Genomic DNA, 27,432 nt, shown 5'->3' with positions numbered 1-27,432 from the left:
TCACCTATGCATTACAGCACTGCTGCTGAGAATAACCAACATTTGCTTGACTTTTCACATCTAAGCACATAGTCCCCACTTGAAGCCATGCCAGTTATTCACTGGTGTTGAGCAACTAGAGGAACTAAGGCCTTGAGCTGCTCTTCTCATTTTGTGCTAGAATTTCTTAGAAGCAAGGTAGCTGGCTAACAGGATTCATTTACAAATGCCCACCAAAATTATATGCCCAGAGTGATTAATGGTTTTCAGGTGTTGGGGACCTTAGCAAAAATATGTGTAGGAGGTGGGGCATGTGCACATGCTTGCATGTATAACGCAGCAGTTTAAGGGAACCATGTGATACAGAACAGGAATGCTATAGGTTATTTTTACCAAAGTAACACTAAAAATGAAAACAGGAAAAAAAAAGCTATTGCCCTGTGAAGACTTTGTAGCTTTCTCTTACAAGTCTTTCTTTGATGACACATGAGCTGCCATGTAGTTCTGCCTGCAAGCTGGGGGACAGCCAGGGAACCCCCCATGGAGGGCTACTGTGTATCCAACCCACCAGCTCGCTGCAACACAGTGGTGTTACTCCTGATGCATAGTAACATGTTATTTGCCATTTCCATTGCATTATGCTGTCCCTGCATGTCTTTATATGACAATGAGAGACTTCAGTGAGGGTTATAATGTTCCCATGGGGCTGGACCCTCCCCCCGCAAGCACAGACAACCCTGTATATGCCATTGTAGGTGATGTGTGGAATTACTCTATAACTCGAAAGTTATAAAGTAGGTATGTTTATTACATGCAGATGCACGGGGGATCGCTCCTCCACAAGCGTGCATACCCGAAGTGACAAGTGACGAACCATCTCACATTTATACAATAAAACAAATGAATATTCAATTAACGCCTATACATATTCGTTACCTAAACCCCGCTTCGTATCTTAATTAGCTTATCAGTCCTTTGCCTGGAATGTGGTGGTCTTGCAGGTTTGTAGGTGATTCATGTTCTTGTGACCATCCGATCATCTCCTTGCGTCTCCAGCAAGGAGCGGTCTTCTCCAGCAAGGAGACTTAGCACTCACTCCCTCTAGATAGCATTGGAATATCTCTCATCCTTTTCTCATTCTTTTTTTTAATAGCCCCTTTGTTAGAGGAAGAAGGGCAGGCATCTCCTCAAAACTGTAGGCGTCTTTTCAAAGCTGTGTGCCTATGTGACCAGACACCACACCCATGACTAGTCACCATACCCACATTCCTTGAGCAGACATATACAATCACAATCGATGTCCATTGTCCCCATTTCACACTATTTCTCCATATCAATCCCCCCTTTTCTATCAAACTAAGTAAATTCTTTTACTTAAGCAGTCTTCCCGAATGATATAAAGTACATACATAAGCGTTACCCTTTTAAACATTCTCCAAACCCACAAATATAACATAATGGTTAGTATTAAGGAAATTCCTAAACTGATCAATAAGATCACAATGGGGTGTACCATAGTGTTAAGAATTCCTGTTGCAGAAGGTGACCAGCCAAAGAGAGTATTCCACCAATTATGGTTTCCATCCTGTTCTACCTTTTTAAAACTTTCTTGATCCCCTCTACATCATGATGGATCGTAAGAAGAGTTTTGTGTCCCTTTTCTTTGGTTTCTTCCAGTATACGTTGTAAATCTGCATGTTTTAATAGTTCTTTTATACTACTTATATTTAGTCCTATGGGGGTAGGAATTATCATCTGTGATAGGGTAAAGTTAGATGTAAAATTACAGATACAGTAATTTGAATATTGTGCAGTCTCCTTTACCTCCCCATCTATGGTTATTGTGTTACACTTAGTTCTCAAACACGCACATCCCTTCCCTGCATATATAATTACTGTTTTCAAGTTTGCATTTGGTCGGGCCTCGAAATGACATATTTTCTGATCTGTATCTAAACAAGTATCCTGAGCTATTATAGTATTGCTTTCACAGAGGAAGCCCTGCTGCTCTTGCATAATAGAAGATTCTAAATCTACTGTTTGCCACTTGTTGCCTGTCTTTCTGGCCCATGTTCTATGTTCAAAAGGATATAGGAACACCCCATTATGGTTAATTCCAAGGGCTACAATGGGGTGTATGGTAATTATTACTGCATTACGTATGGTTAATACAAAAGCTGTGATTGTGTGTGTGTTGGGGTCGTAGGTAAAGTTCACCATACTCCACCATGACTGGAGTTTTCTTTCTACCTCCGTAGCATTGTCCCAAACCATCTTTCGAATTTCCGTAGGAAATATGCCTTCCTCTCCTTCTCTTATTATGGATGCAGCTATTGATTGCCTCCACATTTGGGCTTGGATACAACTTAGAGCCGGGGCGACGTCGTCCTGTAAACCACCTAACACCTTAGTGATAAGCTGATGATCTTCCATGTTTGTTCCCACCTGGGGAGTACCTTCGATATCAACCATTGGTGTGCCCCTAATGCTAATAATGAAGATTTTAGTGGTTGTTGTAGTTTTGATAGATCGGCCGTGGTGGCGGCTAGTTTATCCATTATCACCTCTGAATCCATGGAATTTAATACTCCGAGTCCTGTTCCCAACATTCCAGTTACATCTCTCACTATTCTGTTTCGATAAATATTTCCCCTTTTTCTTAACCAAGTTGTCCATCCCTCATAAGAGGTCCGTAAGAAGAGGGAACAGGATGGCTTAACATCAGAAACATTGACTTGTATTTGTAACTCTATTCTTTTAAGAGACCATTCTGGGTTAAACAACATTTGTTGCTGACCTGTATTTTTGATTACATATGGTCCAATTGTATAAATTTTTGGATTTGGTTTAGTTAATTTAAGATCAAGCGTTAATGGGGTTGTTGTAACTGTGGTGGTGGTAGGAACAGTGGTTAGCAGGATTGTTATTTTAATCTTATAAGTCAGAGCTGTTCTTGGGGATTCCTTTCCTAGGCATATTATAAAGATGGGCTCGGTTAAGGTAAAATTGTGCCAACATTCCCGTGAATTAAAGCACATGGTTGTATTTAGAAGGGTAAATTCCTTATTTACCTTTCTGACATTAATTAGGGTGTCTCCCGAAATCTTGGTGTTATCCTTTTCATTCTATGTTTGACACCCTACTTTTATCCTATCTCCTAATTTTCCCCATAATCAGTTGACTTTGTGTACATCCTCCCGGTCCCATTGATTCCTTTGGTACACCTCATTTTCAGAAAAAACCACCACAGCTAGTTTCGTCTTTGAGTCCACCTTTCCCATTATTCCAGTGTGTTTTTTCTGGGCATGATTCCAAGGCCAGTTATCAGGCTCTTGGTTGTAGGCAAGAGAGAGGGTACAAAAAACCACAAATGGTTTAAACCCACTATTGATCATTTTAAGAATCTAAACATTCCTCATATATACATATAAAATCTGTTTTGATCAAAATATCTTTGTTTGAGTTGGGGCTTACTGATAACAAGTTGGGCAAGACTGGCCACTGGCTCAGTCCCAGACTCTTTTGTTCTATATTGTTTGTTGTGGTGCCCTTCCCATATGGTGGATCTACAACCGCTCAGGTTCACTTACTTGCCACCCACATTGTTCCCATTTGTCCGAGTAAATTTGAGTTTCAGTTCTTTTTTATCTGGGGTTACTTTCCACGAAGTTGCAGGGGCTTTCTTAATCTGGGTATGGTGAATCCAAGAATTCTGCCCCTCAACCTTGATTGCAGTGTAGGTGGTGAGTAGGACTTGAAAAGGTCCGGTCCACTGTGCTTCCAGGGTTTTATCTGCAAAACAATGTATACATAGTCTCCTGGTTGTATATCGTGAACAGGTCCATCCAGACCCCTACTACGTGTTCCCATCACATGCTTCTCAATTCTTATTAATTGTTTGTTTAGTGCCACCATATAGGAAGTCATTGTTTCTTCACCAATCTGTGAAGACATCCCCTTTTGTACCCCATAGGGTCGTCCATATAAAATTTCAAATGGGCTAAGCCCCTCTTTTGCTCTGGTCTAGTTCGAATTCGTGTAAGAGCTAATGGCAAAGACTGGGGCCAAGTTAGATTTGTTTCTTGACCTAACTTGACAATCTGTTGTTTGATTAGATGATTCATCTTTTCCACCTGGCCACTCGATTGTGGTCGGTATGGGGTATGTAATTGCCAATCTATTCCTAGATGGTGGCTGATCTGTTGTACTATTCTGGACACAAAATGTGGTCCTCTATCCAAGGACATTACTGCTGGGACTCCAAACCTAGGTATTATCTCTTGGAGTAGTATTTTGGTCACTTCCCAGGTTTTAGCAGTTCTGCACAGGAAGGCTTCTGGCCAACCTGAAAAGGCATCTGTTAGTACCAATATCGATACCCCCCTTTTCTAGGAAGTTCCGAGAAATCGATCTGCCAATGTTGCCCTGGAACATTTCCTCTACTAATGTTCCCTAGTTTTATTTTATTTGCTGTATTGGGATTGTTGCGTAAACACATTTCACATTGCTGAGTCACCTGTTTTATTACAGTATACAAGTTTCGCCCTATCAATTTCTGATTTAGACTTTTATATAAAGCATCAGCTCCCCAATGTGTCTTATTAATAATAGGGCTGTGGTCCATATTAAATTGGATGGTACCACTATACAACCATCCCTTAAATAAGTCCATTTACTTAATTTTATTTTATAATTCATGTCCTGAATTACCTTTAAGTTTTCTTTAGAATAGTTTGGCTCTTGATCTGTACTTACAGTTTGGATTTTATCGTTTGGTATTAAGGATAATTCCTCCTTTCCTACCTCCTCTGTTACTCGTCTGGCCTCATGGTCGGCCAGGCGGTTTCCAATTTCCAAATCAGTGCCTCTATGGGCCACCTTATGTTCTTCCTTCCTGGATGACCCTCTTATAACAGAGGGGGCCATTCCTCACATCAAGGTCTGGCATGGCATATGTTCCCACCACTCAACGCCTACTGGGTTGCAGCCAACAGTGGAGCTCAAGATTCTTCTTGGTGGCAAACACAGAGGCCAACCCAGTCTTGCCCTTGACTATGGTAGGAGGCACCTGACCAACCTTATTCCTTGCACTTCGTTGTCAATGCAGTTTTATCTGCACATCCCATAACAAGTCACTGTCATGGCAAAACACAGATTTACATTAGTAGAACTACTACAGAGTGTATTTTATTGCACTTTTTCTGCCAATATCCCCACAGCCTTGCTGACCAAGGGATATTGTTTTTATCTGAACTGGGCAAGCCTCCCCCTTATCATTTTACTGTAACAGGTAAAGCATTTTTCACCTTTCCTGGAATTTATTTTCAGATACACCTGGTTATAAATTTCTTTTACTTCAGGGAGGTCCTCTTTTCCTCTTTTCTGTTGAATTAAAGATAATCTCAATATTTCAATTACTTGATCATTTTTAACTTTTAGTTTCATTTCTCCTTCTTTAAAGTCTAGATGTTCTAATAAATCTCATCCCAACAAAGATTTTGGTGAATTTGGCATTCTTATTTGTTTTTTTTAGTTTGTACTTTAAAGGTTTCAGGATGTTTTCCTGGTGGCCAGCAGCTCCCACAACTTTAACAATTTTTTTTTTTTTTTTTTTTTTACTGAAGTTTAACAAGTAAGTTGGTTTTGTATTCACTAAAATTCCACCTCATACCCATTCCCTGCCCTAAAAGGGGCCGTTACCGGTCCTGTTGTACTGCAAATGCTGCAGCAATTGGGGTGACATTGTCAGGTCCTTCTGCTCAATTGTCAGCAATAGCAACCCCTCCTCCTTACCAGCAGAAGGGTTTGGGGCAGGAGATGCTCTTCCTGCTCTGCAGGTTACACAAGCCTGCCTCTGCAGCAGCACTTCTGTTTTAACTCTTTCTTACCCTGAATGCAAATCTGCTACTTGTTGCTTTAAGTCTGTGTTCTTACATATCAGGCCTTTGCAGGCAAACAGAAAACATCCTGCCATGCATCCCAGCATGATTCAGTCGCACCTTCGAGGGGGTACGGGGGTTTGTACAAACTCACCCCAATACTTCAACACTTTCACAAGGTCTTTGATTCTCCACCCACCCCCATCTCAGGTTTTACATACATCAGTACAAGTTTTTATATCTTACAACATGTCTCATTCTGGTTGCTCCACAGAAGGAACCGCAACCTGAGCTTTTAAACACAAAAATTTCAACAAGAACATCTTTCTAGTTTAGGTCTTAGGGGTTTTTTCCTATCCTTTTCTAGAGCCACAATCAAAGATCAGGTGATGTTAATCCCACACTCTTTCTAGTGCTAGTACCATAGGATCCTGAGGGGGTACTAATCCACAGTCCTTTTGCCACTCAGGTTTGTCCTGGAGGACGAAGAACATGTCTGCATATGATACTTCGTCCCATTTTCCTTCTCTTCTCAGAAACAACATTAATTGCAGGAGAGTGTTATAATCTAACGTTCCTCCCTCCTGAGGCCATTTCGCATCACTCTCCAATTTATACAAAGGCCACCACTGATTACAATATTTAATCCATTTCCTTCTATTTTTGGTACCACCCTGTCCTACGATATCCCTCCAATGTTTTAATATACAGCCCAAGGGCGATTTTTCACAGGGCTTACTCCTTCCGTTTCCTATTTTGCAATTTTAATTACTTTGTTTTTCTCCGGCCGCCTTAGCCACCCAAGGTCAGAAACGCGGATAGAGCTCCTTACTCGCTTTGCACTCAAACGCACGTCTCAAGCACTCTTGCACTCACACTCAGTCAAAATAATTAAGCTATACACGGAAAATCAAAATGCGCATCTCAATCACACCATTCACACTCTCCGGGCAGCCCTCACACAAGCAGTATGTTATACGGTACCGTGCACTTACATACAACTTTTAGGAACACTAACAGTTCACAAAGTATGCATTTCAATGAACAATTGCCAAAAAACAAACAACAAACAAAAAACCAATTTTTCCTGGTCTTAAGCAGAGTGTTAAGTTTTCCGGTATTTGCCACGAATTACCAGATTATTATTTTTCAACACACATTTCATAACTCCGAGTTTTGAACATGTAACAAGACAACACATAGAACAAACAAGACACAGAGCGCTATTTCAGTTGTTACATTCTAGGAACTCCCCAATTCTTAAGACAACCTAAAGGAAGTTTCTAGCTTCCTCTTTTTCCTACGCAAAAGTTTCCCTTTTACTTCTGCTGTGAGGTCCCTCTTGTTCCTGTGAGATTCCGCCTTATTCCGTCCCGCCCCCCGCTTTCCGTCACGAGGCCTCCGGGCTTTTAGGAATGGCAGTAACCTCGGGTTGGCAATACAGTCAAAGTTACTCCAAAAATAGCCGTGTTCCTAACCACTTTTGATCTTGAGTCAAAGACATCCTAGAAATTTTAGCTTTTTAGCATCAAATATTTTTTAGTAGTCCTCTTCTGGGCACAAAATCTCCAGAGTCATTAGGATTTTTATTTTGCAAGTTTTGCAGCACGCATTTTCCATGTGGAAAGCTGAGTGTTAGCAAGACCATCCCCTCAGCACTGACGTGCGGAATTAGACTCTATAACTCGAAAGTTATAAAGTAGGTATGTTTATTGCACGCAGATGCACGGGGGGCTCGCTCCTCCACAAGCGTGCATGCCCGAAGTGAGGAACCATCTCACATTTATACAATAAAACAAATGAATATTCAATTAACGCCTATACATATTCGTTACCTAAACCAGCTTACTCTCACTTCCTATGTTAATTAGCTTATCAGTCCTTTGCCTGGAATGTGGTGGTCTTGCAGGTTTGTAGGTGATTCATGTTCTTGTGACCATCCGATCTTCTTCAGCAAGGAGACTTAGCACTTTCTCCCTCTAGACAGCATTGGAATATCTCTCATCCTTTTCTCATTCTTTTTTTTAATAGCCCCTTTGTTAGAGGAAGAAGGGCAGGCATCTCCTCAAAACTGTAGGCGTCTCCTCAAGGCTGTGTGCCTATGTGACCAGACACCGCACCCATAGCTAGTCACCATACCCACATTCCTTGAGCAGACATATACAATCACAATCGATGTCCATTGTCCCCATTTCACACTATTTCTCCATATCAGCACAGTAGGGAACAGGTCGCTGCAGCTTTAGGCATCCTCCTGTGGAGGGGACCCCAGGGCAGAAGGGTTCAGGTCACTGAGGTCTACTCATGCCTTATGCCTCTTCAGGAAACACAGCAGTTCGAAAGCAACACATGATAAAAGCTCATAGGCCTAGTCTCTGGGCGAGTAACTTAGATTCTGAGACATGGATAAATTTCAGTTAGCCCCAAATTTGGTTGCAGAGTGATTACTTCCCTGTAAGAACTGATAAATCAAGGTCTGGTTTCCACCCTTTGCAAGACCACCTATGATTTCAAGTCCCATATGGATGGGCATCACTCTTTCCATACATTCTTTACACAATTAGGCTAAACCAGCCATTATTTCTTCACATCAATTTAAGAATTAGGACTGCTGGTACATTTTGTTTTGTCTTCAGTTTCTACTGACAAATGCAAATAGCCAAGGAAGGTCCTTCCTAGTTTTCTCAGGAGAACAGCTCTACCAAAAAGGTTATTGAGAAATGTTCTCACTTGAGCTTTGCCTGTGTTTTTTTCAGGGACTCTTTCACCCACAGAGCTAACCACATGCATTCACACACAAGCAGCTGAACACTGTGGTTTAGGATAATGTTCCTTTACCCTCAAGTGGCTTGCCCCACCCAAGGTAAAGCAGAATGTTTATTGTCTCTTAATCTGAATGACTGGTACAAAATGACTTATACATATGAAGGCACTGTTACTTCGCTTCCATCTTCCCTCAGACATTCAAACAGTTAAGGTAAAACTTTGCTTTCTTTAAGCCTTTGGCTTCTCTAAAGGTGCATGCATGCACTGATTTACCTGCCATAAATAGCAGACACATTCCCATTGCTTTCTGACAGAAACCCAGGAAAATCCCATTCCAAAGCCAGTTTATTGCTCCGCTAACAGACACCTTTGAAAGCACATCGGATCACATTACATGAATGTATGTGGAGATGATGCCTAAATTGCTGGGATTTGAGTGAAGGGTGTGAGGTCTTACACTTTGGCTGCATCTTCAGCATAGACTTTTCTCCTCTTCATTCTGGTATTTTCCTTAGGTCCTGTCATCGCTGGGAAAATCTGCTTTCACTGTTAATAAGCTCTGGAGGACCTGTTCAACATTTAGAATCTATATGCTTCTTTTAAAAACCAAGAGCAAGATTTTCAGTAGCTTTTAGGCATTTAAAGATACTGGTAGCTTTCTAGTAAGGTCTTTAAACAACAAGAGCTGTGCACCCTGGCATTCAGAAACAAGCTGCAGGGCAGCAAAAACGACCTTCAATTCCTGTCAGTACACAAAAACCTTTCAGAGAAGCTAAGTAGGATGAGACAGGCAACAAGCTGAAACACTGAAGGACTCTTCCAGGCATCCCTCACGCTTCAGGGCAGGTTTGCCTCATAGTGACGGTATCTGATAGTAATAACCCATCCAGACCTACTGCTGGGATGCAGTGAGCAGTAGGAGTCACACACACAACTCTACCACATTTCTCATCAGGACTAATTTTGTCTGATCCTTCCTTTGGGACCAGGGGGAGAGACAAGCTGTATGGATGGCACCAAACACAGGCCGCTTCCCAGGTATCTGTGGCAGATCCCAAGACCCAGACAGCTCACATGAGGCCACGAGGGAGGCTCTCACCTCCTCCCACAAAGAAGTTGGCCAAGTCCCCCATGTAGCTCGAGGTTATACAGTAAATAAACCTCCACATTCCACCTCAGCTAGTTACAGGCACTAGCCCCAGCCAAAATCGATAGATGAGAAGCAATTTGTCATTTCCAGGCCACACTGTTTTGGTTATGATAGGTCAAAAAACACTAAAGGGAACACAGATGTAGTGACACCACCTCATTTCCTGGAGCCTTCCTATCTCTAGAAGTCTTACCTGATCTCCCTCAAAGTTTACACACACACACAAAAAAAACCATGGTGTGTGCTGCATAGTCACGCCTGTTAAACCGCAGGTGCATTGCATGGCACTTGGCAGGGCCGAGGGAGCTTGGCACAAGTAGCAGGAGATTGAGTTCAGCCTGCAGGCAGGCTGGTGTCTCCCTCTAGGAATTTTTTTTCAATTATTTCAAATAGCTCCCACTCACACACAAAGCCCATGTTTTGTAACAAAAACAAGGAGGAAGATCAGATCCAAAGGAATTTTACCTATTTCCCTCGCAATTTATTCCACTGAAGTTCTCTTTAAAAAACAAAACAAAACAAAACAAAAAAACCCCCACCAAAACCAAAAACAAAACCTGGCCACCAGAAAAACAAAGTGGCCAAGAAACTAATTTAATAAACTCACTCTTCAAAATCCACCCTGCCCTTCATACTTGTACGTTTCAACAACAGTCCTAAATCATGCAATATCTTCTAATATTTTTTAAAAGGTGTCACTACATTTCTCTCTTCATACAGGCAATGCTTTTCATTGGGGAGAGATGCACAGAATGCTGCAAATTTTCCAGTAGCTGGGATTTTCTCTGCAGAGGCAGGTGTTACCTTACTCTGCTAGAGAAAGCCAAAGCTGCAGCCAGTAACTTGTTACAGAACAGAAAGGCCAACAGAGACAAGAGTGGGGATACACACACGCACACGTGTGCGCACACACACACACAGAGGTTGCTTAGGGTCCACGTACCCAGATTAAGCTGTAGCAGGTTAATAAATTACCATGTCCCAGCAGAGCCACAGTAGCTGATCACACACAGGCTGTCCTCACAGTCCAGTGCCACTGAGCTTTAAGCAGTAATACCGCATCCTAAGGCCCTAATACTTTAGCTCACAGCAAAGCAGCCAGTCGTGGGCTAAAAGCCACATTAAACTTGCTGGATATGAAGCATTCGCTGAAATGCTTTGCTGAACAAGGATGAGTGACTGTGCTTGTCCTTTAGCTACACTTAAAAACTCCTGTACATCTTGGCTTTGGTTTTCTTTGCCACATGGCAGCTGGTTGCATCCAAGACCTTAAATTCCTGGGACAGAAAGTGACTGCAGAAACGCAGCTGTGCAACATATGCTCCATCTAGTGTTTATTCACTAGTATTCCATTTTCTTAAACGGTTTGTTTTGCTGTTAACACATAGTTCCATCTTTTTTGTAGTTCATTTGTCTGTTTAGGATCATTATGGAAAATATCAACCTCCCGCTGGTTGTTTCAACTCGCAATTTTGATTTAGTCTCCACTTACACCTTCAGATAATACACTAATTTCCATTGAGAGATTAGATTTCAGACAGCAAAATAGAGAAATGTTTTGAAAAGAGCAGTGAGCATTTCTCCAGGTGCTTTACTAAAGCAAAGTGCATGGAGAACTTCAAGTAGGAGTAAACCATAACAACTAAATGACACCCAATATTATCACCTGGTCAATAACCTTCATGTCAGCACAGACCAGCCAGGGAAGCAGATTCTCTGGAACGGCCCATGCCAGCCGCCCGCTGCTCAAGCTGAGCGGTACAGTGGCGCCTGAGGAAAACGTGTGTCACGACGCTGGGGTGTGACACCTGTGGTGCCGCTGACCCTTGAGCCTGGCAAGTTTCACAGCTGCCAGCAGCCCATGCACACCCTCTGCCCACGGGTCCCTCTGAGTGCAAAGTCCCACCCTCCCAAATTATTTTGAGACCTATTTTGGATGCTATGCAGCATTAGAGGAGGCAAGCAGAGCTGCTTGCTGCCCCCTTCTCTAGAAATGCATTTCCTCCCCCAACCCCACCTACCTACCTCTCACATGTCCCTGTGGCTCTGAGTGGCAAAAGAGTGCCAGGAGGCAGGAGTTGCCTACCAGGCTTGGCTGTAGGACAAACTGCAAAATACCTGAATACAGGGAGAGTCCCCTTGTTACCTCCGACTGCCCCCAAATCTGCATTCATTTAGGGAGTTCCCAGTTCTTGGGACAAGATGACCCAAGCTTATATTTTGATAAGGAAGAAAAAACAACCCTGTTCTGTTGTGTTAGCAGGACTGCTGAGGCACTGGGATGGGCTGCCTCGGGAGGGGACAGGATCTGCAGCAGGGGAGGCCTTTAGAAAATGGTTGAACATCTCTGGAACAAGACTTGGATTAGCTGATAATGCTGGAGGCAGCGATGGCCCTGACACTCTCTAGGTGGCCCAGTTCTTCTAGGTGAGCGGATCAGAGCCCAGCTAAGAGCAGAGCTGGCAAAGAGCTGCTACAGAAATGGAGAGTCCCTCGACTCTGCAGCCACGGGGCACAATCCTCAGCACAGATTTAAGGTGCAGAGGCTGAGCTTTCATTGCTATGGTGTTGATAATTTAGCTTCCTTGGGCAGTAAGCCTTTAAGAGCTCCCCACATGCTCCTGCCTGCTCTCCCCCCTGTGCTGGAGCTTGCAGCAGAGCTCTCCAAACCTTGTGTCGTGGCACTGACACAAGCAAGAAAGTGGCAAATTGCAGCTCTGGGATGGGAGGGAGCAGGTCCCTGTATGGAGAAACTGCAGAGGCCATTGCCCAGGGTGTGCGAAGTAGTATAAAACTAAATGTGTATAAGGACATTTGCTATAATAGTACTATTTAAAGAGCTGCTAATAAACCAGATACAGCCCTGCTGCAGGATGTCCTCCAGGGCAACACACAAATGAGAACCAGTTTGCTGCAGAAAATGAGACCAGGTTCACCCTGATGGGAAACACACAACGTGAAAATACATTTTCTACCAACTGTGGGGTTTGTTGTATTTTTTGCAGGTGATGGCTGTGCTGCTCTTCCCTGTGCAGCTGCTGGCAGTGGCTCTCACCATTTACCTAGAGCTGGTGAGGTCTGCTCAAGGTGGCGTCTACTATGGGATCAAGCAGTTGCCACCCCAGGTGCCCCAGTACCAACCCCTCGGACAACAAGTACCTCACATGCCCCTCGGCAAAGAAGGCATCCCAATGCAGCACATGGGCAAGGAGATGCCCCACATGCAGTATGGGAAAGAGTACCCCCATCTGCCTCAGTACATGAAGGAGGTCCCGCAGATGCCTCTGCTTGGCAAGGACATGGCTCCCAAGAAAGAGAAAGGTAGGTTTGGCATGTCCCTCACCACCCCTACATGGACCCACCTGGTGCCCCACAGCACTGTTTGCCGGGGGGGGACTGGAGATGGGGAGCAGGCTGCTGCAGGCTGGGCATAACACCCATGTGCCCGAAGGACTGGCCAGGCTGGTACCTGGCCACAGGTGGACAAAATGGGCTCATGTGAGCTGTAGGGCAGCCCAGGGTCACCAGGGCAAGGCCACAGTCATCCCCTGGGCCGCAGCACGGCCTCCAAGCAGCCCTACCTGTGACGAGCCTCCAGCACCCGGGGCTGGCCCTAGGTTTGTTTGGGTGCTTGTGCCAGGCTAGGAGAAACCTCATAATCCCAACTGCATGCAGAAAACCCTCTGATGGAGTCTCAAATGGTGGCCCAGGTAGATGAGCCAGGGTCCTGCCCAGAGGTGCTCCCACTCTCACTGCAGTGACTGGACATGAAAAAAGAGCTAAGAGCCCCAAGATATGAATTTACAGGAATATCACCATTTTGTCCAGACCCTGAGAGTTAAAGGTTTGCAGATAAAAACATAGAATTGCTCTTCTGACTCTGCAATACTCTTTTTGTACATTATTTATGGGCATAATAGAGGCACTGAAGGTACGGGGCATTACTGCACGAGTCCGCACATACAAGCAGTTTCAGTATGCAGTCAAGAAAATATGGACAATATTAGGATATTCAAGAAAACAACAAAAAAATGTCCAAAAAACAAAGCGTAACCAGGAACACCCAGTGTCATAAAATACTTGTGGGGACAGTGAGTGTCTGTGCGACTTCAGGCAAGCTGGTTAACTGTTTGTCTTATTGAGGGTTCAGCATAACCACAGGCTCCACTGGCTTCAGAGGGAAATGGAAGATTTCAGGGCCTACATTTGGAGTGTCTGAACAAGCACAACTGCTTTTACTACAGCCAACCTGTCTAGCAAGCAAAGGTTTTCTACATGCGTAAAACAGATGTGCAGAGAAGGAGGGTTCCTGCCTCCTAAAGAACAGTTAATTCTTTTGCCCTGAAACCATATCTCTCCCCCATCCCCCAAACTTCTCACTTCTCTTTCCATTTTAGAGCTGTAGAGAAGCAGATTTGCCACTTAACACAAAGCACCTGCAACTTGAAAAGCAACCACCCCCGGGCACAACCACTCTCATGCGGCAACTCCCTCACCCTGACCTGCAATGCTAAGTGGTCACATACACAAAAATGTGGGTTTGGACAATAAAAACATTTTTGTGAAGTGTTTAGAAGAGCTCTAACTAGACAGGGCTATGCCAAAAACCTGTGGGAGCTTAGCAACACTGGGTAAGGCTGTAGGTTTCCAGTAATGATGGGAACCAAAGCCTTGGTGAAAATGCCATCACATCTGTGTACAAACTTCTTATTGAGCCAATCATTAATTGATCTTGCTAGTGCAAGCCCCTCCAACAAAAGCACTTTTATACCAGAACTCCTCCTACAGCACAAAGCAGCTTCTGTTTCCTGCAAAAACTCTTAAAAGTAGATTACAGCAATATGGGACAAAAAGCAGATTTTGCTGGTTGATTGTATAGGTGGAAAACACTAGCAAAGTGCAAGTAGCTTTTGCATAGCAAAAAATAAGCAAATATGGTGCAAAATAATTATTTTGTGGAAGTAGAAACATGCACACAAGTTTTGGGTACACAAAATCTTCTCCGTTCCAAACACCAGCCTGTAAGTCACAGCCACCTCTGCCTCCTGCCTGCCACATAACCAAGAGGCACCATAACAAGCACACTCTGGTCAGAACAACCTTTGTATTTCTCAAAGGATGTGGCTGCAATCACCTTTTGTCTCTCCCCCTCCTCTTTTTCTTTTTTCTTTTTCTCTTCTTCCCAACCCAGAAATGCCCATGCGTAGTCTGAGGGGCGAGCAAGGTCCCCCTGGTGAGCCTGGACCAAGAGGGCCGCCGGGGCCACCAGGATTACCGGGTCATGGTGTGCCCGGAGCCAAAGGAAAACCAGGCCCACAAGGATATCCAGGAATTGGGAAGCCAGGTTTGCCAGGGATGCCGGGGAAACCAGGGGTCATGGGCCCCCCGGGGCCAAGAGGGGAGATGGGGCCGAAGGGGGAGGTCGGTCCTATGGGGATACCTGGGCCACAAGGACCACCGGGGCCTCACGGGCTGCCAGGCATAGGGAAAGCAGGTGCTCCGGGGCTGCAGGGACAGCCAGGGCCGAAGGGTGAGCCCGGGATGAAGGGGCCCCCGGGAGCCCCCGGGATCCCAGGGCCAAAAGGGGAGAAGGGCATCGGGATCCCGGGTCTGCCAGGACTGAAGGGCCCGCCTGGGCTACCCGGTCCCCCCCGGCCCCGTGGGACTGCCGGGGGTCGGCAAGCCGGGCATGGTCGGCTTCCCAGGCCCGCAGGGACCCCTGGGCAAACCTGGGCCCCCGGGAGAGCTGGGACTGCAGGGGCCCCCGGGGGCCCCCGGGATCCAAGGCCCTCCTGGCCTGCCCGGCGTCGGCAAACCCGGCCAGGACGGCATCCCCGGCCAGCCAGGCTTCCCGGGCGGTAAAGGGGAGCAGGGCCTACCGGGCCTGCCAGGGCCCCCTGGCCTCCCTGGCGTGGGGAAGCCAGGCTTCCCTGGCCCCAAGGGTGAGCGTGGTGTGGGTGGCCTGCCTGGCCCCCTGGGGCCGAAGGGTGAGAAGGGGCACGCTGGGCCACCTGGCATGGGGGGTCCGCCGGGGGAGCCGGGTCAGCCGGGACTGCCGGGCATCATGGGCCCCCCGGGGGCTGCTGGCTTCCCAGGACCCAAAGGAGAGGGTGGTGCCGTGGGGCCACCGGGACCTGTCGGCCCCAAGGGCGAACCCGGCCTGCAGGGCTTTCCAGGAAAGCCGGGCTTTCCTGGGGAAGTGGGGGCCCCCGGGCTGCGCGGGCTGCCAGGCCCCACTGGGCCCAAGGGGGAGGCCGGACATAAAGGCTTGCCAGGGATGCCAGGCGTCCCAGGGCTGGTGGGGCCGAAGGGTGAGCCGGGGCTCCCTGGCGCCCAGGGGCTTCAGGGCCCTTCGGGCATCCCAGGCATCGCAGGACCCAGCGGTCCCATCGGCCCCCCAGGACTGCCAGGGGCGAAGGGGGAGCCCGGCCTGCCTGGACCCCCTGGCTTCCCCGGTGTGGGCAAGCCTGGTGCCGTGGGGCTGCAGGGACCCCCAGGGAAGCCCGGGGCACTGGGTCCCCCTGGCCAGCCGGGGCTCCAGGGGCCACCTGGCCCCCCTGGGCCCCCAGGTCCCCCAGTCATCATCCCACCCACTCCGCCGGCCGTGGGACAGTACATGCCTGAGGTGGGGCCAGGGATCGATGGCGTCAAGCCCCCCTACGGCTACATGGGCAAGAAGGGCAAGGCTGGCGGTGCCATCTATGAGATGCCTGCGTTCACAGCAGAGCTCCTCACCCCCTTCCCCCGGGTTGGGGTGCCCGTGAAGTTTGACAAGCTCCTCTACAACGGCCGGCAGAACTACAACCCCCAGACAGGGATCTTCACCTGCGAAATCCCCGGTGTCTACTACTTTGCCTACCACGTCCACTGTAAAGGGGCCAGCGTCTGGGTGGCATTGTTCAAGAACAACGAGCCGCTGATGTACACCTACGATGAGTACAAGAAGGGCTTTCTGGACCAGGCTTCAGGCAGCGCCGTTGTCCAGCTGATGCACGGAGACAAGGTTTATGTTCAAATGCCATCTGAGCAGGCTGCAGGACTCTATGCCGGGCAGTACGTTCATTCATCTTTTTCAGGATATTTATTGTATCCCATGTAAAACAAAAACCAGACACACACACACACACAATCAAAACCTTTCTTCTCTGCTTCAAACTTTTATACCATGAAAGATGCATTTTATGACAGTTTTGGACCATCTTGTACAAAAAAAATAAATTACAAAGTTTAACGGTATGCACAGCTAGTTATAAAAAAAAAAAAAAAAGTGAGGTGAACATATCTAAAGATGTGTATCCGGTTCATAAACAGTCGTTTTGCACCCAAGGGGTACATATTAGCTGTACATTATATATTTCTGTGATGCCATGCTTACTTCATTTCCTTCACAATAATTCAATACTAAGGTTCAAATCAGTGTACATCACTCATTCCTGCTGCATATTTGACTGTTGCATTGATCATAGTTATGAGATGAAATCCAGTGACTTAAACCAGAGTAGGTCAGTCTCAAATTACATGGAAAAACTTGAGTGGCTTTGTATTTGTTTGGGTGGGTTTTTCTTTGGTTTTTTTGACTGACAAGCAAAGGTTCTCTTAGCTGGAGATCTTTATTTCCCTCCCCCCCTTTAAAAATATTCCTGCAGGTGTGCGTTCTTCCTGTACAACTTATTTATGATGGAAAAGGAGCACTGATTGTGTAACTATTCCCTGCCAGGCTTCTCCAGCAGTCACTGGACCCAGAAGGTGGCTGCTGACTCCAGCAGGCACAGGGTTCACCTCCAAATGCCACAGCACTCTGAAAAGTCTCCATCTGCATTTGTGAGGTTGAAGTAGAGGTAGATCAGAGACAAAAATGATGGGCTCCGCTTTTCCTTTGTGCCACATGATTGAGATGTTTTGGCCAACACATGGCATTACAGCAAGGTGGTATAAATCTGCTTGGATTTCTGTGTTCGTGCTAAGAACCTGCATCTGTTTGGCTTGTCAGAAGAGGCATCTATTCTGCCACTCAGCAAAAGTTAAATCAGTTTACTCTTCAATGACTAGGCAAAGCAGAAGTAGCTCTATTTGCTAATTAACTAATTTGTTGTTCGAGATCAACCAGCAAGACTGATCATACAGATTTATCCGAGAATGTCATTTTATATAAATGCCAATTTCCAATCCTTATTTATGTGTTACCAATTCTCAAGGAGAACCTGCAGGCCTCAATCTTTCCTCTACATGAGGAAAGCAACTTCTCTGCAAGAGTTGTCTGTTCATCAATGGTGCTAATCTCAGCTCAAACGTATTCATTCGCAAAGGGCACTGTACTTTGCTGTGGTTCCCTGTGCGGTGCTGCACATCACACACTGTTATGCTAGTTGAAAGAGTTCAATACTCACCACTTCTTCAATGCCTTTAGCTAACGCTACTGCTTTTTGATCCAAAAATGAACTAGATTTTTCATGCAGAACTAAGATTGGATTTAACTGGCATTACCATTATTTAAATGCAGAGTTTAATGCAGTCTAACATTGACTAAGGACTCCAGTGATATAATGTGGTGCTTTATCTCAGAAATGTTATGGAACGGTGGCAGGAACAGACAGACAGTTTACCAGGCAGTGGTGACTTCAGTATGTTCCAGAATGTATGAGATGTCAAAAGCAAATAATTTTGTATTTAAAATTTTTGTACTGATTTGAAAAAAATACCTTATTAAATATCCTAAAAAACAACAAAACCTGTCTTCATTCAGCAGAACTGCAGGAAGGAACATTCAACCCACTGAATTCATGTATCGGACCACGAGGACTCACAGAAACCAGACAGCCTGATGTGAAAACGGAAAAGCAAAAATAAAAGAAGAAGAAAGGAAAGGGGGGTCAGGAGAGAGATCCCCTTTTCTCTAGATCCCCTTTACTGGCAAAACCTGCCCTAAGCCACTGGCATGCACACGCTGCCCCAGCGTCACATTTAGTGGGAGTGTGGCTGGGGAGGATGCGCAGAACGTGGGGCTCCTGCAGCGGTGGGCGCCTGCTCAGCACAAGCCAAGGCAGGACTGCAGCTTGACAAGGCAGAGGGGCAGCGCGTGGGAAGCCAAGAAATCAGACATCACAGAGGCGCACTGCAAAGGGGTTGCGCTCGCCTACAAAGTCAGAGCTGGCTGCCCAGGCTGGGAGATGCACACCACCTCCCTGGCTGTCTCTGTGATCTGAAAACAGCCTTTCTCATTCCTCCCCCTTTTTTCACCTGCAGCAAAAACCTAGTGTGAAAGCTGCACGTAATTGTCACTGATCTACATCACTATTCAACTGTGGCTCCATAGTGGGGTGTAAATTATAACTCACAGTGTGGATCCCCCCCATCTCACCTCACAGGCATTTCGTCCAAGCTGCCAAACTCCTACAGTCAACACTAGAATAAATGCATTGCATACCTACTTGCATCAGGTAGTCGCTCTCGAGATCTCTTAAGACTCCCTGAAGCCGCTGACTAAGCAGCTCCCCACTTCCCAGCTTCTCATTTTTACTGCACAAAGAGAACACCAAAACATGAGCAAAGTCTCACAATTGACATCCCTCACTTCCTATGTAAAGTCTTCTGTCATACACCATCTTCTTCATCAAATATCTTTTATTTTAGCATTCCCCTGAAAGTCCCCAATAAGACAGGCATGAAAAATTAACCATGAAAAACCTGATCTTAACCCACCAAAACTATGTCCCAGCTTTGCTTTGACTCAGCCTAGAGTAAACTCCACCTGCAGTACAGCTCAGCCTAATTATTTTCTGTTAAGCACCAAAGTTTATTCTGAAATTCAATACTGAATCTGACAACACTGAGTGTACTTTACACACCATTAACTATGGGGCGGGGTGGGGCTGGGCATGCTTCCCCCCCACCCCAGCACTGACACTGCAAAAAATAAGCCTGAGGACACAGTCTTTAACACAATTTATTCACAGGAATATAATCTCTTTTCATTTGTAGCATTCAAAATTTCACTTGAAACAACTGTAAGAATGTTTTCAAAATACAGCTGGCACTTTAAAGGCATATAAAACTTAAGACAAATGGCAAATAAAATATGTATTTACCAATCCCAAAACCAGACGTTAACTTCCTACATCCTTAAAATTCAGACTCCACTTAAAAGTTAAGGTATTTATACTACCTCCCAGGGCATTGTTAAAACGGAAAATGTGACATAGGAAACAAGAGGTACCACACACTAATTATTACTGTTTCTATACCACCACCAATACAGTCACTGAAAGTATCATTTAGTAGCATCTCTTAAGCACTCTCAGATTCCTATTTAGTGCAACAGTCTGTGACCTTCTGAGTCGTATGTTAGTGCTTCCCTTAGTTATTATAGCAGAGGGAAAAGTAATTTCCCCAACCGAAAAACAAACAAGAAAACCCCATCAGAAGTCAGAGCCAAACAGAGCTTTCAGCTGATGCATGTCATCCTGCCTGTTCTGTGCATACTGTGGTACCTTAGAGGCGGGTCTTTCTGGTGGTGCAGCATTTTGAAAGGGGCAGCAGATAAAAATGCAGGAGCACCTTTGCTGTAAGATGCTGCTGTCTTGAAATTCACCAGGCTGCTGGAGAACAGGACAGGGGAAGAAGGGATGAGATCACCTGACTTTGCAATTGATACAGGAAAAATATTGACTGGAGACACTGGGTACCTATATAGTTACACCATTACCAGACATGGAAATAAAGATGGCAGCACCCTGGGATTCAAAATCGGCAGCTTCACTACTGCTGTGATTAAAAAAATTGGGTAGCTTTTAAAGGGAAGTTTAAGTGTAGATTTCACTTTCAGGAATGGCAGAAACCGAAAAAGAAAATCTTAATAGCAGCTCACTCTCAGAAAAGAGATCTAAGTATCTGGAGTTTGCATTATTGCTTTTTTCAGAAAGTCCCAAGGCAAGTCTTTGGTATTGCAAAACACCTGTGAAAATGTGTGCCCAGACAGAATGGACACCAATCTGTGGGCTGATCACTGAAAATCATACTACCTGCAGGTATTCTTGCCTGCATGAAGTTAGTGTAAAAGCAATACCGGTCCTTAAAGCAGAGAACTGGAAATGACTGTGTGAAGCAAGTGATGAAGCAGAATCCTACTAAAACATTGAGGGGGGTGGGGGAGGGAATGAATCACTTGGGTCGCTGCTTATTATTGAAGAGAAAAGCGACGGACCTGCAAGCCATGCTTTCAAGAAAAAAACAAAAAAAAACCAAAACAAGTAGTGCCCGAGGTTCAGCCCTTGGCTCAGTCCCAAGTGAACAGGTCAGCTCTAAATGTTACTCAGTCACCCTGGGACAGTAACCTTGGCATATACGGACTTAACATCCCTGCAGAAGCACATAGGTGGGGGGAAAATACCCCTGAGAATACCACTTAATTTCAGAAACAAGTCAGCCATCAGGGAAGCTTATTAAGAAGAAATAAAAACGTGCAGCCAATAGGTATAAATGCTTGTAGATAGCATATTAAATGCACTAAGAATACCAAACATGTTATATAGATTTAAAAAATATCTTGGGGATCTTAGAAAGACTAAAAAAGCTGATGTGGTAGGAAAAAAAAAAAGAAAAAAAAGAGAATAAAGGAGTCCATTTTAAGTAAAAGGACTTCAGGGGGCATAATTTATTTCCTGTGAAACCCTTTTTCCAATTATTCTGTTTAGATTCTAACCGTAGCAGAATAAACCGACTCCCCCCTCCCCCCAGTAAAAGCAGAAAACCTCCTAGGAAAATTAGAAGGAATCAGTTTAGGTTAGTGGGAAGAGTATCTCTGGAGAGAAAATAACTACATCCTCTAAAGCAGAGCTCCCTATTGTCCTCCTGCCACCAAGGACAGGGGTGGAGAAGCAGAGGGAAGCAGCCTGCACCATTCACAAGAACCAGGCACTGTGAGGACAGGGCAAATTCAACGGATTTCCTGGAAAAAAGTCCTCATGGCCAGCACATTGTGACACGTTAAGGGATGCAGCTGGACCTGTAGTGGCAGCCCATGGCAGAGCCGGGGGGCTGGGTCTGGGAGCTACCACAGAGTTCCGAGGGGGAAGCAGCAGCCCTCCACTTCTGCCTGGCTCTGCTCTCAAGAGAGTCTGAGATCTACCAAGCACTTAGACACAAAGAAAGCTCGGCTGACACTGCAACCTGTGCGGAAAGCCTTATCTCAGCTTTTTTTTCACGTGGAATTACTATTATCAGTAGTTTAAATCACTGCAGGTCTGGGGCTGCGGAATCACGAACAAACCTTTTTAATTAACAGAAACAATGAGAAATATATGCTGGTAGAAAAAAAGACAGTAGTGTCACTGTTTACTGACCCAAAACCCCACCTGTCCAAATTCAGATTTTTAAGCAAAGGCCTCAGAAATGTACATGGTTAAAAAAACCAAACAAACAAACAAAAAAACCCAGAAAAAAGATAAAAAAGGAAGCACAAATAACTGAGTCAGAGCCCTTTCTGCCACCTGGTGAAGAAATTGTGGTTTCCTCCATTTCCACCACCAGAGCCACCTGCTCTGGTGCCCCAGGACCCCCCTTCCCCCCCCGTCGTCGCCCCAGCACCCACCAGCCACCCCGTGCACCACTGGACAAGGGGCCACCCCCTGAGCATCACCTGTGGCAGCCAGGCCCAAGGGACATGCGTCCAGCTGGCAGGACACCGTGGCACAGCCTGTCTCTTGCTAGAGACACATTGGGGTCCTTCCCCACCCCCTGCCATAGATTTTTATGACACACGGAATTATTTCAGGTATGTCCAATCTGCTTGAAACAGACCAAGGCTCAGGAGTCACTAGGTGAAGACCCAAGCTTCCTCCCCTTCAGCTGTGGCTCCCCTCCAAACCACACTGCCCTCACTAACTCCCAAATGGCTGAGCCAAGGAGCTAAAGACAGGGATGAGAACTACAGGAAGGTGGTTTTTTTTAAATACCTATTGCACTCCACAAGAGAAATAGGAAAGAAAAAAAGATGACTCTCTGGTCACTTCAATGCTTATTCCTCTACGTTGCTGCAGCAAAGAAACTGTGTTCAGTACTCTTGTAATCCTCAGCTTCTGAAAACACAAATACCATGCTCTTGACCTGCTAGAGGTTTGTATTCATATTGTAATTGTTTGCACTGCTTCTAAAGGTATTAAAACTCTCCATATATTTTTTTTAAAAAGCAGCAAAGGTTTTTCTACCAACTTGAAATTCTTTTTTTTTTTTTTTTTTTTTTTAGGGGACTTATTTGTACTTTGTTTAGGTGTGATTAAGATAACCGCAAGATCTTCAAGCAAATCTGCCACAAGAAAGAAAAACATATATACGCACGCCCTATGAGAGAATTGGAACAGTGTATTAGTAGCTGTTCTTTGACAGTTGTCAAGGGTGTTCCTAGGCAGATTTATTCAACAGGCTCGTCTAAGACAAACTGATACAGGAAACACAGAAGTCCCATTAAATGTTTCAATTAAAATCCCGAGTAAGTTCCCTCACGTTTCTGTTGTGGTTTGGGGGAAGCAGCTGACAGGCAGATAGTTAGGACAACTCTTCAGTCTTCATACTCCCTCTTTTCTAAGTCACGTCACCAACTGTAAAATTTACTGGGCACACAGCACAGGGAGCATGATTTTCCATAAACTGGGTACAACACGAGCATTGTCAGCATCAGCATCTCCCCAAGTCAGACCAAAGGGTCTTCACCTTTGGCAAAGGCAGACAGCAGTTCCAAGTCAATGGCCAGTGCAGAAGCTGTGGCTTCTTTGCCGAAGATGGATGTCCCCTCCTCAGCAGCAGGGCAGGCCAAAACCTGTACACTCTCTGTGTTCCCCCCTCTCCCAAGCACACGGTAACAATTTATAGGCATCGTTTTAAAGTCATTTTCATACTATAGGACAGACATTCAAGACTCAATACCCATCTACTAATTAAACTCTGGTTGCCTCAGTCTCTTGACAGTGTAACTCTTTTGGAGGACAACATCAGAAACAAAAGTATTCCAGACAAGTAATCATTTGGAAAGAGTTCTTGCTGATAAATAAGTGATGTGCATCACATTTTTATATATTCCCAATACTTTCAGCTGAACGTTCCATGGTTTTGCCATTATTAAATAGCTTCACAGAAAATGTTAACTTATTTGCAGTAGTCACCCTCAGGCTTAGAAGAAGCTTCTGCCTTGGTGAGGTTTCTGTGCTCCTTTTAAAGAGTAAACAGTTATGCTGCACTTAAAATATAAAAACATCATATAAAAATAAAATTTTTCAACTCTTGAAAATAGTGATTGTTCTTCTTATTTTCCATTCAGCTTTCACGTCAAATTGACCACAAAGTTCTTGTCTATAAGCTTCTTCAGAAATTTCTGCTCAGCATTGATGTTGTGGTATTCATTCTAAAAAGATGTGAGGGAATAATAAAAACAAATAATTCAAATTACTATGAGAAGCATCACTTGATTGTTCTTACCTTTTAATTACCTGTAATACTTGGAAGTGCTAAGAGTAGGAAAGCTCTGGGGAAAAGACTTCTTAGCAAATACTGTAGCACAATCTCCCAAGGAAACAGGTGAGTGACTTGCTCAAAACTAGATTAGAGTTTCCATTAGGACACAAACCAAAAGGGATAATCCTTCAGTGGCAAGAATGGGTGAGATGTGGTCTCACAGAAGTCGTTCCATAACCACTTCCCCCAACTCCTCCCAGTGCTTAGTGGTAACAGCTGCGTAACTACACTTACAGCACAAGCCATCAGAAAATGACTAATTCTCAAAGCTCAGTGCCAGTTCTTGAAAAGCAGATGTCAGGTATTTGTTAATCAGACGCATTTTGACAATCGGTTTCAACAAGCCAAAACCAACCCATCTTCTGTACTGTATCCAGATCCTGGATACACAAGAGACCACTGAGGTTAGTGGTGGACAGCACAAGGGAAGTTTACTGACAATCTTAGACACTGAATCCAGTCAATTAAACTTAATATAATATATATGTATAATCTGTTATGCAGCATTTGAAGTGTAATGTTTGCAACTTCATGCCAGTAAAGAATTGATGATAAGGTTTTTGTTTAGTTGATTTTTAAAATTCCAAGATTTTAGGAAACTTACGGATGTCTATTCAACTAGTGATCAACCTTATCCAAGCTTGGTATAAATTGCAAAAAAGCACAGGCAGACAGGAGCCCCAAAACGAAGGTGAGTTCAATGCCAGAGGGAAATTTTCTCAGAGCCAGCAGGCACCTAGGAGCCCTCAGAGAGACATGAGGCGCTCCTATGGGATTGGTCCTGTCCTTCCCCTTCAGGAAAGGGAGGGGAGAGAAAATGCCCCCACACACACTGGGCACGCACACGGAAGAGAAAACTGTTCACACTGAGGTAAAGGTCTGAGATTGAGTTGCTCCGAGTACAGAGCTGAAGACAAGAGCTGAGGCATGTAAGAAAACGGAGATGTGGCTGTAGCAAAGCAGGAGGGAGCAGAAGGCATCCCTGATCCCAGCCTCCTGCTCTCTCTCTCCTGGCGAGTGGCAGATTTGCCCCTCCTGGAAGCAGTTCTTTCTCTTCCTAACCCCCTCCAAGAGCTGCTTTCCTTTTCTGCTTTCAATTTCTGAAATTCAGTTCTTATCCTAACTGCAAGTTTGTAGGTCTTAACTCCTTCCATTTCCTTTTGCTCTTCGTTCTCTAAGTTTGGCAGCTATGACAAACTGCGCAAGTAGGTGCCAAGGAAAAAAAAAGAATGCAAACAAGAACAAAGCTATTAGTGTTCTGACAGTGCTAGCAAATACACCACTATGAAAAAGAGCTGCGCAGCCTAAGGCTAATGCCAGCAAAGCAAAACAGAACATACAGATGGGTGTATCTCACAGAGACGTTGCAGAATATGGTGCAGCATAAGGAATGTCATTGTCCACATTTTTAAGAAACATAAAGCAGAGATGAAAAGATTCAAGCAGTGTTAACCCATGAGCACCTGATCCGGGAGAAGACAGGAGGCTTTAGTGACCTGCAGCACACAACTATCTATATTGACTTGTCTTCCCCAGTTACCAGCTATATTCCTCTCAGCAGAAACAAGCGTTTCTCACCTGCATCATCTGAGACATCGTGTCATTGCCATAGTAGTGCAAAGAACTGTTTCTGTCAGTGAAGTCGTACTTGAAGCCTGCCAGGTGAACTTCATGGCATATGTGAAATGCTAGTGTAATGGCAATTAGCCCCGTTGTTGGATGCTTGGGTTTCTAAAACAAAACACAAAAGAACACACATACAGAAAAAACTGGCAGCTTGACGAGAACAGCAAACCCAATAGTGAAAACAGCAGAAATCAGGCAGCTTGGCTCTTCTACAGATGTTTGGTTTTGTAGTTTGATCCCCTCGTGTCTCATAAGGAGCAAGGTAATGCCCGCAGGTTTTCTGTGACTGCGGTGTCTGCCCTGTTAGCCTTGCCTGGGATTCTCTTGTTTCTAGTGAGAGCTGAGCCCACACCGTAGCCCTTCCCTCTGCATAGGCATCAGGAAGGTCTCCCCATTACTCTGCTTAGCAACCTACTTTCATGAAACTGGTCAGGCTTCAATATATCGGGGGCCATTTCACCCCATCAGATTTGACTGAACTATCGGATGTGTTCAGAAATGTCTCGTCTGGATCTCCATCATCAAACAGAACAACATGACATGCCTCAAATCTTTGTAACATCAAACTAAAAAAGAACGAATGCTACATAAATTTGGTTGCATTTGAACTTTTTTCAAAGCAAGGAAGCTCCTGCTTATTTCCATTAGAAGAAAAGAAACTAGATGAAATTGCTTATTCCTCCCTACAGTGAGATAGCTCAGAGGTAAATGCTATGTAAAATACCAAGAGCAGGTCATAAACAGGTTTTAACTGGGAAAAATCAAGAGCACCTAAGTGAAAATAAGCATTTCTTACAAGAGCACAGAACAACTCACTGCAACCACCTACCCTGTCTTGTGACAAAGTAGGTGACTGTTAGCACCAGCAGTGGCTACAATGATCGGGGAAGCACATGAAGCACAGTTTGCAGAGAGAAGTGAATTTCATAAGACCAACAGATGAAGCTGTGGGGAAAAAGAGCGTCCCCAAAAATGAACAAAACCTTCCGGCACTAATGCCCTTCTTAGCTAAAACAAGAATTTTCTCAGAGACCAAGTGAACTACACACTTTTAGTAGCTCTGATCAAACTTCAAACTGAGCACAAAATCACATGCCTTCTTGAACTCTTACCCAAGGATCAGGTTCATTTGCCTCTGGAAATGAAGCAGGCAAAGCAGTACTGGACAGCTCTCTACACACCGAAGGCAGATGCACTTGGTGATACAGAAAAATACTTCTTTGTAACATATGATAAAGGAACAAATCCCCAGCAAATAGTTACCAATGTCAGGTCTGTAAGACTAATAAAAGTCACAGAACTGAACTATCACCTTTTACGTAGAATTTTTTTGAACCTTTATACAACTCTGAGTACTCTAGAAATAACACCGGCTTACAATGCACACTACTGCCCAGGGCTCTTGCCAGTTAGCAAAATAACTTTCTGTCCTGGGAACCCAATACCATCAACTTAGTGATGACTCTGTTGCAAATCATGGCAGGAATGCTACAGGTCAGGATTAGTGCTATTTTGAAATATCAGGGATAT

General features: G+C 44.9%; 2 protein-coding genes across 16 annotated transcripts in view; one reads left to right on the top strand and one right to left on the bottom strand.

Annotated features, from left to right (window-relative positions):
• Positions 1-19,626, top strand: part of COL8A1 (collagen type VIII alpha 1 chain) — a 99,593-nt gene extending 79,967 nt beyond the window's left edge. Inside the window, 3 exon segments of the mRNA XM_055803308.1 lie at positions 12,780-13,095; positions 14,966-15,420; positions 15,422-19,626. Coding sequence (XP_055659283.1) covers positions 12,783-13,095; positions 14,966-15,420; positions 15,422-16,873 — 2,220 coding nt within the window. The 5' untranslated portion in view covers positions 12,780-12,782 and the 3' untranslated portion in view covers positions 16,874-19,626.
• Positions 19,627-19,706: 80 nt separating this feature from the next.
• The window catches only part of ST3GAL6 (ST3 beta-galactoside alpha-2,3-sialyltransferase 6), a 48,909-nt gene continuing 41,183 nt past the window's right edge, over positions 19,707-27,432 (bottom strand). For all 15 annotated transcript variants that reach the window (XM_027786794.2, XM_055803310.1, XM_055803319.1 and 12 more), the window contains 2 exons: positions 25,855-26,007; positions 19,707-24,166 (listed from right to left, as the gene is read on the bottom strand). In XM_027786794.2, the coding sequence (XP_027642595.1) occupies positions 24,086-24,166; positions 25,855-26,007 (234 nt within the window). In that variant the 3' untranslated portion in view covers positions 19,707-24,085. The remainder of the gene's footprint in view (positions 24,167-25,854; positions 26,008-27,432) is intronic.

Source organism: Falco peregrinus, chromosome 4 (assembly GCF_023634155.1).
Source record: "Falco peregrinus isolate bFalPer1 chromosome 4, bFalPer1.pri, whole genome shotgun sequence".
In the NCBI taxonomy this organism is placed as follows: domain Eukaryota; kingdom Metazoa; phylum Chordata; class Aves; order Falconiformes; family Falconidae; genus Falco; species Falco peregrinus.
This window is presented reverse-complemented; position numbering and strand designations above follow the sequence as displayed.